At 42.2% G+C, this 13,221-nt stretch overlaps 1 protein-coding gene across 2 annotated transcripts in view; it reads right to left on the reverse strand.

Annotated features, from left to right (window-relative positions):
• Positions 1-298: 298 nt before the first annotated feature.
• htr2cl1 (5-hydroxytryptamine (serotonin) receptor 2C, G protein-coupled-like 1) overlaps positions 299-13,221 on the reverse strand; it is a 215,309-nt gene continuing 202,386 nt past the window's right edge. For both annotated transcript variants that reach the window (XM_061960921.1, XM_061960919.1), the window contains 3 exons: positions 5,125-5,436; positions 4,823-5,058; positions 299-3,035 (listed from right to left, as the gene is read on the reverse strand). In XM_061960921.1, coding sequence (XP_061816905.1) covers positions 2,469-3,035; positions 4,823-5,058; positions 5,125-5,436 — 1,115 coding nt within the window. In that variant the 3' untranslated portion in view covers positions 299-2,468. The remainder of the gene's footprint in view (positions 3,036-4,822; positions 5,059-5,124; positions 5,437-13,221) is intronic.

Raw genomic sequence — 13,221 nt, forward strand, 5'->3', positions numbered from 1 at the left:
GTGTTCCTAAAAATACATATACCGGCCCCCAGACACATTTTTTTCTCTAAATGTGGCCCCCGAGTCAAAATAATTGCCCAGGCCTGATCTATTCATTATTCGTTGACAAAAACCTCAGAAAAAAGAACGCTATGAAATCATCTTTTTAACAAATAAATTGCTGCATCCCACTTTATAGAAACATAAATACATACATTGCTCGGTGATAATTGTATAAACGCAAGATGTGTTGAGTTACAATAAAAAATGTTATATTAAAAAAAGAAGTACATGAGCCCATTTCTGACTTCTTCCAGGATGTTTATTGGCAGAGTTGAATGGAGTCTAAAATATATATTGCTGTGCTTTTTTAATCTGTTGTTGTTGTTGTTGTTGAGTGTCCTAGATGGTCCTTTAAAGACAGATGGGAAATACAGTTTTTATCTTGTTGCTTGGCAACAAAAAAATCCTGTAAGTTTCCATTTAAGGACGCCACATTCTCTTCATACGCTGCAGCGGACGCGTTGTCTCTGACTTGGACTGGAAGCGTTTGGCATACAAGATGACAAAAATAAAGTTTTAATGAGGGAGGCTCAGACTCTGCCAGTAAACCAGATGCTTCCATAGGAGGATTCTTCAAAGTGTGGCACAGTGAGCCTCCCCTTGGAAAATAGGATCCAGGAAAACAAAAAAAGATTTTCTGGATCTGTGAAGATTTCTGCTCATCCCATATTGACATAGGTCAGGGGTGTCCAAAGTGTGACCCGGTGGTCAATTTTTGTCCCTCGGCATATTGTAAAAATAACATAGAATCCCAGCTGGCACAAGACATTGATACGTTGATTATACATACATGTCCTTTAATACTGACTTTGAAACAACATTGCAAAATAGTTGTATTTGTAAATTGAAACAACATTGGTGTCTAACGTTGGATCCACGTTATTGGTTGGGAAATCACCAAATTTAAAGTTAAAGTCCCAACGATAGTCACACACACACTGGGTGTGGTGAAATGTGTCCTCTGCATTTGACTCATCCCCATGTTCACCCCCTGGGAGGTGAGGGGAGCAGTGAGCAGCAGCGGGCGCCACGCTTGGGAATCACTTGATTTAACCCCCAATTCCAACCCTTGATGATGTGTGCCAAGCAGGGAGGCAATAGGTCCCATTTGTTTTAGTCTTTGGTATGGTATGAACTCACAACCTCCCAGTCTCAGGGCGGACACTCTAACCACAAGGCCATTGAGCAGGCATTAGTTAGGTTTTTGACTTAAAAAAAAAATTGATTAACATCTCTAGATAGACATTTTATTTTATTTTTTACAAAAAATGCCAACAAATTCAATTTAAAATGGCCAGATTATGATAATCATTACACCGTAAAGCCATGAGTGGTGCGGCTCAGATGCTAGAGCGTCGTCGAAACGCATGTTCCAACGTTAGGTTTGAGTTGCTCAATGTCAGGACCTAATTCAACAAGTTCTCAACGTTGTTTTAATGTCTTCTGCCTGCTGGGATAATTGGTAAAAATGTCAATGTTTTATTATGTTAGCTTAGCATACCATTGGATTAGTTTGAGCATCTTTAAAGTAGAAAACGTATCAAATGTGTCTCCCTATATCGCCCATATCTTTCTGGAAGAGACCCTCGCTGGAATAACATTTGGACTCCCCTGACATAGCTATAGTAATCTTGGAGGGTTTGAGAAAGATGTATTTCTTTATTGTTCCCAAGCTGCTGCACCTCCCCTGTCTCACACTTTGGGAAAAAAACCAAACACTTATAGTCATTAGCCGCCACAAAAACAGTGACATTGTGATCGGCCCCTCCTCCTGCAGACCTCCTTAAGGCTCAAACAAAGTCGGGCGTCGTCAGTCCTTGTGGTGGTTCATGTAGAAGGTGCATAGAATCCCAATCAGCTGACTCCTGCTTGTCATTCTAAAGAACCCGCTGCTCGTTGATCTCCCAGCCCGATAAAGATGGTGCCGGTCACTTCCGCTGTGGGAAACATGAATGAGGCGACATCAACTCATCTGAAGGAAGATTTCTACGTTGACCTTTGGACTGCCTTTTCAAAAGCCAGCATTGTGTTGTTTCTCTCAATTTCACTTTGCAAACGTGAGGAAGACCTACAGTATATATAGCTCTGATTCATCTAACCTAATATAATCATCTTCATTCCTTTGCTCTCTAATTTAGTTTTTTATTGGAAGGACATTGCAGGCGATGGGAGTTGCTGCCTTCTCCTTGTGCCCACCAGAGGGCGGTGTCAGACCAGAGATTCTTTTAAATTCCATACTGTTTTTTTTTTTTTTTTGTTTGTTTTTTTTTTATTCAGAAAGGACAATCTCATTCCTTTGCTGGTTTGAACACGTGCAAAAAAAAAAAAAAGTACATTTGATTCATATGAATGGCGCCCTTTGACCCCTCTGGGACATGCGGTCTGTCGTGTGTAGCCATTCCCTTCACAACGAAACATGGCCGAGGTCACACGCTGCTTGTGTGCATCCGGGAGGCGGGGCTATAGCTGATGAATGACAGCTCCTGCTCCACCTCGGTCTCTGGCTCTGTCTCCGACAGGGCGCCCGCGTTGTGGTACTCCGAGAGGCTCTGCGACGTGCCCCCCATTTGGGTGCCGTCGTCAGTGATGTCCTCCAAATCGACCGCCAGCCGCCCGCCGTTGCGACAGTTACTGTTGCGGTCCACGCCCTCCTTCCTGTGGCTGTCCGCCAGCAGGGGCGTGACGGCGTGCGAGGGACACGACGACGTGGTTGCACCGCCCAGCGGGTTCTTCCCGCCCTGCGCCGCCGCATTGGCGCCCACGTTATAGCGGCAGCGGATGTAGCTGGAGAAGGCTCTCCTGTAGGTCTTGTTGAAGAGCGTGTAGACCAGCGGGTTGACCCCCGAGGAGATGTAGCCCACCCACACGAAGACGTTGAGCAGGTCGTGCAGCAGGGACTCGTTGCAGGAGCCGCCGCACAGCACAAAGGTGACGTTGGTGATGAAGAAGGGGCACCACATGATGAGGAAGAGGAAGAAGACGATCCCGAGCACCTACAGGAAGGATGACCAGGAAAAAAGGGGACTGTAGTAGATTGTAAATTTCAAAATCTTGAGACGCCTTTGAATATTCTAGAAAATGATGCAATAGACTAGCAAGTGATTGCGAGAAAAACTGCTGGCGCGTAATCGTAAAGTCAGTTAAAGGGGAACATTATCACAATTTCAGAATGGTTAAAACCATTAAAAATCAGTTCCCAGTGGCTTATTTTATTTTTCGAATTTTTTTTCAAAATTTTACCCATCACGCAATATCCCTAAAAAAAAAGCTTCAAAGTGCCTGATTTTAACCATCGTTATAAACACCCGTCCATTTTCCTGTGACGTCACATAGTGAAGCCAACACAAACAAACATGGCGGAAAGAACAGCAAGCTATAGCGACATTAGCTCGGATTCAGACTCGGATTTCAGCGGCTTAAGCGATTCAACAGATTACGAATGTATTGAAATGGATGGTTGTAGTGTGGAGGCAGGTAGCGAAAACGAAATTGAAGAAGAAACTGAAGCTATTGAGCCATATCGGTTTGAACCGTATGCAAGCGAAACCGACGAAAACGACACGACAGCCATCGACACGGGAGAAAGCGAGGACGAATTCGGCGATCGCCTTCTAACCAACGATTGGTATGTGTTTGTTTGGCATTAAAGGAAACTAACAACTATGAACTAGGTTTACAGCATATGAAATACATTTGGCAACAACATGCACTTTGAGAGTGCAGACAGCCCAATTTTCATCAATTAATATATTCTGTAGACATACCCTCATGTCAGCAGGCCAGGGAAGCTAGGGTCGATATTCTTCTCTTGATCATCTTCGGGACGGTGTGAGCCAAGACATCCGGGGGGTTTAGCTCGCTCGTCTGCGGGAACAAACTGCCGCCATTGCTTGCCGTGCTACCGAGGTTCTTTGTCCCTGAATTGCTCGCACACTCCGGCAGATTCAATGGGGGTCTGGCGGCAGATTTCTTTGACTTTATCGTTGGAAGTGCATCTGCTTTGAGTGTCGCAGGATATCCACACATTCTTGCCATCTCTGTCGTAGCATAGCTTTTGTCGGTAAAGTGTGCGGAACAAACATCCAATTTCTTGCCACTTTCGCATCTTTGGGCCACTGGTGCAACTTGAATCCGTCCCTGTTCATGTTGTTACACCCTCCGACAACACACCGACGAGGCATGATGTATCCAAGGTACGGAAAACAGTCGAAAAAACGGAAAATAACAGAGCTGATTTGACTCGGTGTTTGAGAAAATGGCGGATTGCTTCCTGATGTGACGTCACGTTGTGACGTCATCGCTCCGAGAGCGAATATTAGAAAGGCGTTTAATTCGCCAAAATTCACCCATTTAGAGTTCGGAAATCGGTTAAAAAATATATATGGTCTTTTTTTCTGCAACATCAAGGTATATATTGACGCTTACATAGGTCTGGTGATAATGTTCCCCTATAAAGTCACACACACACACACTAGGTGTGGTGAAATCTGTCCTCTGCATTTGACTCATCCCCTTGTTCACCCCCTGGGAGGTGAGAGGAGCAGTGAGCAGCAGCAGTGGCTGCGCTCGGGAATAATTTTTGGTGATTTAACCCCCAATTCCAACCCTTGATGCTGAGTGCCAAGCAGGGAGGTAATGGGTCCCCTTTTCTGTAGTCTTTGGTATGACTCGGCCGGGGTTTGATCTCACGACCTACCAATTTCAGGGCGGACACTCTAACCACAGGGCCACTGAGCCACACTAATGATGATCATGCATGCAACTTGTCGGTTATTCTCACCTTGGAGGCCCGCCTCTCGTTCTTGATAGCCTGCATCATCCCCCGCCGCCCATGGCAACCAGAGGCATCGCTCCTCCCGGGGCCGGCGGCCGGAGAGCTCAGCTGCGACGCGGCCTCCGAGCTGGGAACGATGCTGATGCTCTCCGACGTGGAGACGCTGAGTAGCATGCCAGGCTCCGCCCCCCTTAGGCAGCTCAGGGTGTTGCGGCGGGTCTGCGTGGCCGGCGGTTTCAGCTCTGCTTGGGAAGGAGGTTCTAATTAAGAATACAGGCGTTTAAGGTAGATTTCTTCCAGAGACTTACCTTGTGGTTCCGGCGGGGCGTGCGTGTGGATCTGCGGGATGTGGAAGGTGGGAGCCTGCAAGGTGACGCTGATGGCGGGCGGCTGCAAAGGCTGCTGGGAGGACGTCTTGGCCTCGCAAAGGAAGACAGTAGCCTGCCTCTGCAGCACTTGGATGGTGAGGCCGTACGTCACCACCATGATGACCAGCGGGATGAAGAAGGCCACGAAGGAGCCAATCAGAATGAAGCGCTCCTCATTGAGCACACAGCTGCCATCGACGAAAACCTTGTCCTCGTTGTGAAGGCCGATCACCGGGATGGGCATGGAAACACCTGCATTGACGACACATCTTACATTGTCAGCTTCCATTCTACGCAAGGCTTCTGGTGCCATACACATTGTTTTCATCCTCAAACGAGGATAACAAATGAAAACCTGACCAGGATTTGGTGAAAAATATTATGAGAGGCACAATTTTCAGAGAAGCATTTAAGTCCCATCTTAAAACTAATTTGTGTACGCTAGCCTTTAAATAGACCCCCCTTTTTAGACCAGTTGATCTGCTGTCTCTTTTCTGCTGTGCCCCCCTCTCCTGTGTGGAGAGGTTATTAGGTGACTACAGATGACCCTCTAGCTGTTCAAAGTCGGGACCCGGGGTGGACCACTCATCTGTGCATCAGTTGGGGACTGGACTCTCACACTATTAACTAGATCCACTCGACGTCCATTGCACCGGTCGGCCCACCCATATCTGCGGTCCCCTCCAAGGTTTCTCATTGTATCCCATTGGTTTGAGTTTTTTCTTGCCCTGATGTGGGATCTGATCGTTGTGGCTTGTGCAGCACTTTGAGACACTTGTTTTTCTTTTAATTTTTTTTTTTGAATTTTTTTTAAATTTATTTATTTATTTTATGAATTTATTAATCAATCAACAAAACAATACACAACAATGCAATCCGATTCCAAAACCAAACCCGTTCCAGCAACATTAAGAACAACAATAAACAGAGCAATTGAGGACACACAAATCCAAATGTAGTGAAACAAAAATGAACATTATCGACAACAGCATCAATATTTGTAACAATTTCAAAATAGCAGTGATTTAAAAAAAAAAAAAACCTCATTCATATCATCATTAAAAACATTAATAAAAAATACTAAAAAAAATAGAAATTAACAATAAGCCCGACAACACACCGCGTCCAACATTTTCCACAAAGATATAATACCGTAAGTCATATTTTGGTTAATTTATTAGTTGAAACAAATTTAAATAATGCATCCCATGTTCCAACATATGACTCATTATCTGAACTAAATGCAGTTTGTTCTACTGATATCATCTCCATAGCTTGTGTGCACCAGTCAGTATGAGTTGGACTATCAACAGCTATCCATTTTTTAAATATTACCCTTTTTGTATATTGAAAGAAAAGCATTTTTACTCTTTGATGACACGTTACTAAATTGATGTAGATCCCCAAGAATACAAGTTTGCAGTGTCATTGGGATGTTTATATTAAGGAATGTGATTGCTTCTTTTGTTGTTTTCAACCATAACTCTTTTATGGGTTGTACTTGTACTTGTATAGCGCTTTTCTACCTTCAAGGTACTCAAAGCGCTTTGACACTACTTCCACATTTACCCATGCACACACACATTCACACACTGATGGAGGGAGCTGCCATGCAAGGCGCTAACCAACACCCAGTGTTGGGTTAGTTACTGCAAAGCAGTAACTAGTTACAGTTACTAGTTACTTCATTTCAAAAGTAACTCAGTTACTAACTCAGTTACTTACACCAAAAAGTAATGCGTTACTGTGAAAAGTAACTATTTAGTTACTTCTTTTTTTCTTCTTTTTTTTTTTTTAAAGCTCCCATTAATGCCCTTTTAGCCTTCATTTCAGTACTGTTATTGTAGTGGAGAATAATACAATCTGTTGATCAACTTGACATGCATTTGCATCACTGAACTCTGCTAAGCAATGTGCTCTACATACAACACACAAAGACAAAGATATGTTACAAAGGCCAATTTGTTTCTGGCCAGAACACATTGACAAAACTATTTTAAATAGCTGCAACATAACGTACATAAGTAACAAACAGCATAATAACAGCATAGATGTAAACCAAGAAAGGCACACACTACATACACAAAGCCTAACCAGGCATTTTCTTTACTGAGCAAAACTCTTTATTGTCGGCCATAAACACATCACCAAAACATTAGTAAAAAAAATTATATCTAGCAAAAGTGGTCATTTTCTACAGTACAAACCAGACCAAAAGCTACTTTGTTATATCAACAGCAGCTACTCGCTCTTTCTCACGTGTGCCAACACTTGCACATATGGCACTTAGCCAGTGATGCGTTTACAGCCACACAAAAAGTCGGACAACTCCAACACCACACATAAAGTGTAATTCCAGGTCGTTACACTATGATTTACCAATCAAATGTGTGCTTATTCTAGTGTCATTTATTAGGAATCTTAATTTATAAATATTAATCATTAAATGCTGTTAGTATATTAAATAAATACTAATAAAAATATATTTTTTACAAACAGGAAGTTGCAGGAATGTACACATGATCCCCTGCTTACATCTCATTGTGCAACATGTGAATGTTTTAATGGGAACTAAATGAAAGGGGTACAAACTATTTCCAAAGCAGGACCTCCACCCAGACAAACAATACAAGTACACAGTTCATGAAAAACAATATTTGTTGTTATTGTCATTGTAAGTGGGCCTAAACACTTATATTAGAAATGGAAATGACTGCTGTCATTTGATTATAATAATAAGAGAATGTTGTCTGTGTATCTGTGTTGGCCCTGTGATGAGGGGGGGACTTGTCCAGGGTGTACCCTGCCTTCCGCCCGAATGCAGCTGAGATAGGCTCCTGCGACCCGAAAGAGACAAGCGGTAGAAAATGGATGGATGGATGGAGATTGAACTTGTTATTTAGTCAGGTTTGGGACAGGTGTGCTGCTGGTGTAGCCACAGTGTGCACGTCTAAAGTTGCTCACATGGACTCCACTGAATGCTCAGGGAGTTTTTGCGTTTGCTCACACACATGAACAATTAGAGGGAACATTGATTGACAGAGTGTGTGTACCAGAGCCGGCCCAAGGCATAAGCGTACTAAGCGCTTGCTTAGGGCCCCGCGGCCACCAGGGGGCCCCCAAAAGCAATTAACAAAAAATTCTTATTTTTTATTTTTTGCATGTACGAGTCTGACTGATGATTTCTAAATGATCAAAGATATATTATTGTACAAAAACACAATTTTAGGTCAACAGAGTGCTGCTGCTGATCTAGGCTTAGTGATTCTTCCTGCCTCTCTTTAAATGTAAAGCTGCCTCTGCTGCACCTGTGACGTTTGCCGCCTGCTATGGCCAAAAATCCGAGCGCATAAAAACTGTTATCGCGCGCTGATTCTCCACTTCGTGCGCGCGCGCGACACCCTTTTGCGCGCGCGTGGTGCCTTTTTGCGCGCGTGCCGTCTCGGTCTGTGCGCTGGCATGTTTCGTTTTGGCACTTTGGGGGTGGGTATGCTTAGCCGGCCCCTTCTTTCTGATTGGCCAGACGAAAAATGCTCAGAGATAATCAGAAGTATAGCAGGGCGGGTCATCGTCAATATGTATCAAGATTGTTATAGGCGCAAAGTTTTCACTTCTTCTTGAACATTTGTTTTCTAATTCATGGAATTTCTTTTGATTCAGCCATAAAATTTATGAAATAATCTTTAAATTTTGTTTTTAAAATGTTAAAAATAGCCCTTTAATAATGTATTCTGAAACAGTTTAAAATAATCAGAGAACTGACTAACACTGACCCTACACAACTATGTTGCACAATTAAGTCATTTTTTTTATAGCGAAAGAGGTGATTTCAACAGGTGCAGCATCCTATGTCATATCTACATGTAATAAGATTTGTAACAAGGCAAACCGTTTGTAAATTGGTCGAAAATCGAGCAAGTTATGGTAATTTAATTGGTACATGTACTAATTAAATTACCATAACTTGCTTTGACATCAATGTAATGATTGAGGCTAGCTGTCCGAGGTAAGATGGCTACAACGTTGCTACGCTGGAGAATGATTGGTCTTATGAAAAATGCTCAGAGCCAATCAGAAAGGAGGGGCCGTCTAAGCATACCTGCCCCCAAAGTGCCAAAAAGAAACATGACAGCGCGAGGAGAGATGCCAGGAGTACACAGAGAGCGCACAGACCGAGACGGCGCGCGCGCAGAAAGGCACCGCGCGCGCGCAAAAAGACACCACGCGTGCGCAAAAGGGTGTCGCGCGCGCACGAAGTGGAGAATCAGCGCGCGATAACAGTTTTTATGCGCTCTGATTTTTGGCACTAATGTGACGCCATATCTTTCCTCTCAGATTCAGACAGGTGATCAGAGGACCACTGTCTATTAAGGAGAACTTTTCATTCCCCAAACGGCATGATGGCCGAAGTTTTCATTATCATTATACCTACAGACAGCTAGTCAATGGGGAAAAAGTCAAGCGTAGCTGGCTGACTTATTCAAGAAGTAAAGATGCAGTCTATTGCTTTTGCTGCAAATTATTTTCCAAAAAGTCCTTAAAACTGGCAGCCGAGGGACAGCGGGATTGGGTCAACATAGGTGCACTGCTGAAACAGCATGAAAACAGTGAAGATCATTGTAGCAACATGGTGAAATGGAAGGAATTTGCCTTGCGTCTTTCAAAGGGGAAAACTATTGATGAATTTAACTTCAGTAGACTGCGCTCTCTTTGTACAAAGTAAACATTAAATATGAACAATTAACTAAAAATGTAAACTAGTAATTAAAGACTAATAAGTACAAGACTGATGAGACAAGATGACACTTTTACTGTAAATACAAAGCTTTATCACTTGGACTGTTCAACCCCAGGCCACTCTTGCAGCTGAATGTTTTCTACATTTTAAGATTAGGAACCATATGTGGCACTCTGGACATCATTCGTTAATTCATTGGTATTATTTATGTTCTTAACTGGGCCACCCCCATATCTTTATAAATGACATGTCATTTGTAAAGACATGCCAGGCTGACAATAGGATAATGTAAACAATACTGCCAGAGCCGCAATGAGTTTATAGTAGGTGTGTGAATGATCAACAATCAATATTATTGGCAGAAATAGAGGGCCCCAAAATCAAATTTTGCTTAGGGCCCCATGGAGGCTTGGGCCGGCACTGGTGTGTACCTTCAGCGGTGAATGATGAGGCAGAGGCAGAGTTAATCCTTAAATGGTGGTGGTGGAGGTGAAGTGGCATTAGAGTCTCTGTCTCTCTTTACTAGCTTCGTCGAAGCATGTTGCTTATGTAGCTTGTTTCAGCAGATTTGAATTGCTGTTTTGGGCAGTAGATGGGATCTTTGATCCAAAGCACAATTTACATTTAACTAAAATGTTCTTTTCTTTGTGCTCGACAAAAGAAAAGTAGTGAAAATATCTCCATGTTAGCAAACTCGACTTCTGGCTCCGCCATGATCAGACACGCCCCCCTCCCCTCCCTCTCCTCCCTTCTCACACTCACACACAGAGCGCATATGTCTCTCTTCTCCGGCTTGTGACACAAGAAGAATCAGAACGATGACACAGCAGCGCTCCGATAAAACACACTTTATACTACATAAAAAGTAACGTAAAATAACGCAGTAACGCATCATGTAGTAACGGTAACTGAGTTACTGACTATAAAAAATAACGCGTTAGATTACTAGTTACCGCCGAAACTAATGCCGTTACAGTAACGCGTTACAAAGTAACGCGTTAGTCCCAACACTGCCAACACCCATCAGGAGCAAGGGTGAAGTGTCTTGCTCAGGACACAACGGACATGACGAGGTTGGTACTAGGTGGGGATTGAACCAGGGACCCTCGGGTTGCGCACGGCCACTCTTCCACTACGCCACGCCGCAATGGATGAACAAGAGTTCCCTCAGCTGCCCGACACTTCATACATAACTTGCTATCTACTACGCCAATTTTAAACAGCTGAAAAGATGTAAAGACACTTGTGATTAAGGGCTATATAAATACCCCTTGATTGATTGATTTATTTGGGGACGTAAGGGAACGCTTTTTGTAAAAACCTTCATTTGCTACAATAATGCATTAAATCGGCTTAACTGATGTCAAAAGGTTTTAAGAACCTCATCCTAAATATTCCACTTTGCACCTTATTTCTGTGTTTTTGTCATTAGATTTCTTCTAGTTAATTCTGAAGTACTTAAAATTAGGGATGTCCGATAATGGCTTTTTGCCGATATCCGATATTCCGATATTGTCCAACTCTTTAATTACCGATACCGATATTAACCGATACCGATATATACAGTTGTGCAATTAACACATTGTTATGCCTAATTTGGACAACCAGGTATGGTGAAGATAATGTCCTTTAAAAAAAAAAAAAAAAGATAAATCAAAAACATTTTCTTGAATAAAAAAGAAAGTAAAACAGTTACATAGAAACTAGTAATTAATGAAAATGAGTAAAATTAACTGTTAAAGGTTAGTACTATTAGCGGACCAGCAGCACACACAATCATGTGTGCTTACGGACTGAATCCCTTGCAGACTGTATTGATATATATTGATATATAATGTAGGAAGCAGAATATTAATAACAGAAAGAAACAACCCTTTTGTGTGAATGAGTGTAAATGGAGGAGGGAGGTTTTTTGGGTTGGTGCACTAATTGTAAGTGTATCTTGTGTTTTTTATGTTGATTTAATAAAAATAAAAAAATTATACCGATAATAAAAAAAACGATACCGATAATTTCCGATATCACATTTTAAAGCATTTATCGGCATCTCTACTTAAAATAATTTGATGTGAAACAAAAAAAAATGACACTTACGAGAGGTACCATTTTGGAACAAAGGGGTAAAAGAGAAGAACCGATTTTTGTGGAATGTTACATACTTTGTGTTTTTGTACTCAGTGAGAAAGTGATAATGGGAAAAATAAGAATTAAACATTAAATTTGTTTTGTTTTGGCTGAGAGAGCCATGAAAGCCAAATATTTTAAAATGTATTTCCGTGAGTCATATATTTTTTAACACCGAATACAACTAGATGCGTGCATTTATAATAAATATAATAAGTCTCTTATTCTTTTTAATAATATTGTTATTCTGAAGCTAACCAATAATAAATAAAATACTTCTTACCATTAATGCGACTTCTTGAACAAGTGCGGTAGAAAACGAATGGATGGATTAAAATGCACGAGAATGTTTTATATTTTGAACGTTATTTTTAACACTGTGATTACCAGCTGAATTATTCATTACTTATCGTTTTAACGAATGTCAGCTAAGATTTATCCGAGAGCCAGATGCAGTCATCAAAAGAGCCACATCTGGCTCTAGAGCCATAGGTTCCCTACCCCTGAAGTAGCATCTTACATTTTACTATACACATTTATGGGAGGGGACTTCTTTAAGGACCTAAAGGCATCAGTGTGACTTAATTTCAGAGGAGCCTCCAAGTTTGATTGTGTCCTTTGTACTCATGCAGCAGGAAGTCATTGATCATCATCTCATCAAAAGACCACACAAAAATTGAGTAAAAAATCAGTGCATAGGAAGTGGCACAAAAACCCAATCCACCGCGTTTCACAATGAGATGTGTAGCTAAAGCTCGAGTCTTTAAACCACCCCCACAATGCGAAAGCTCTCCCACCCTCAGGTGCTGACCGGCTCAATCTGTCGATTAATCCGTACAAATGGCAGGCGCGGCGTTGGCACTGTCAATCATCAGCGTCACGCAAAGCCTAGACAGGCCATTGTGATTTAAATGTCCTCCAAGTCAAACGTGCATGTTTTCACCCCTGAGGGAAACAGTGTGTTGGATGTTTAGTTGTTAATCCCCATGTATTGATCTGTGAAAAGCCTCTTAGGAATGGTCCAACATGTAGGAAGCTTTGGGAAGAGGACATTTGTCTTCCAGCCATACAATCACCCCATTGTGACTCTTCTACTACTGAAAGACATGCACACTAAAAGGTCAATGCTTGCCTGTGCTGTTAATTTTCAAACAAATACACCACACGGTGGCGCT

Source organism: Nerophis lumbriciformis, linkage group LG05 (assembly GCF_033978685.3).
Source record: "Nerophis lumbriciformis linkage group LG05, RoL_Nlum_v2.1, whole genome shotgun sequence".
NCBI lineage: Eukaryota > Metazoa > Chordata > Actinopteri > Syngnathiformes > Syngnathidae > Nerophis > Nerophis lumbriciformis.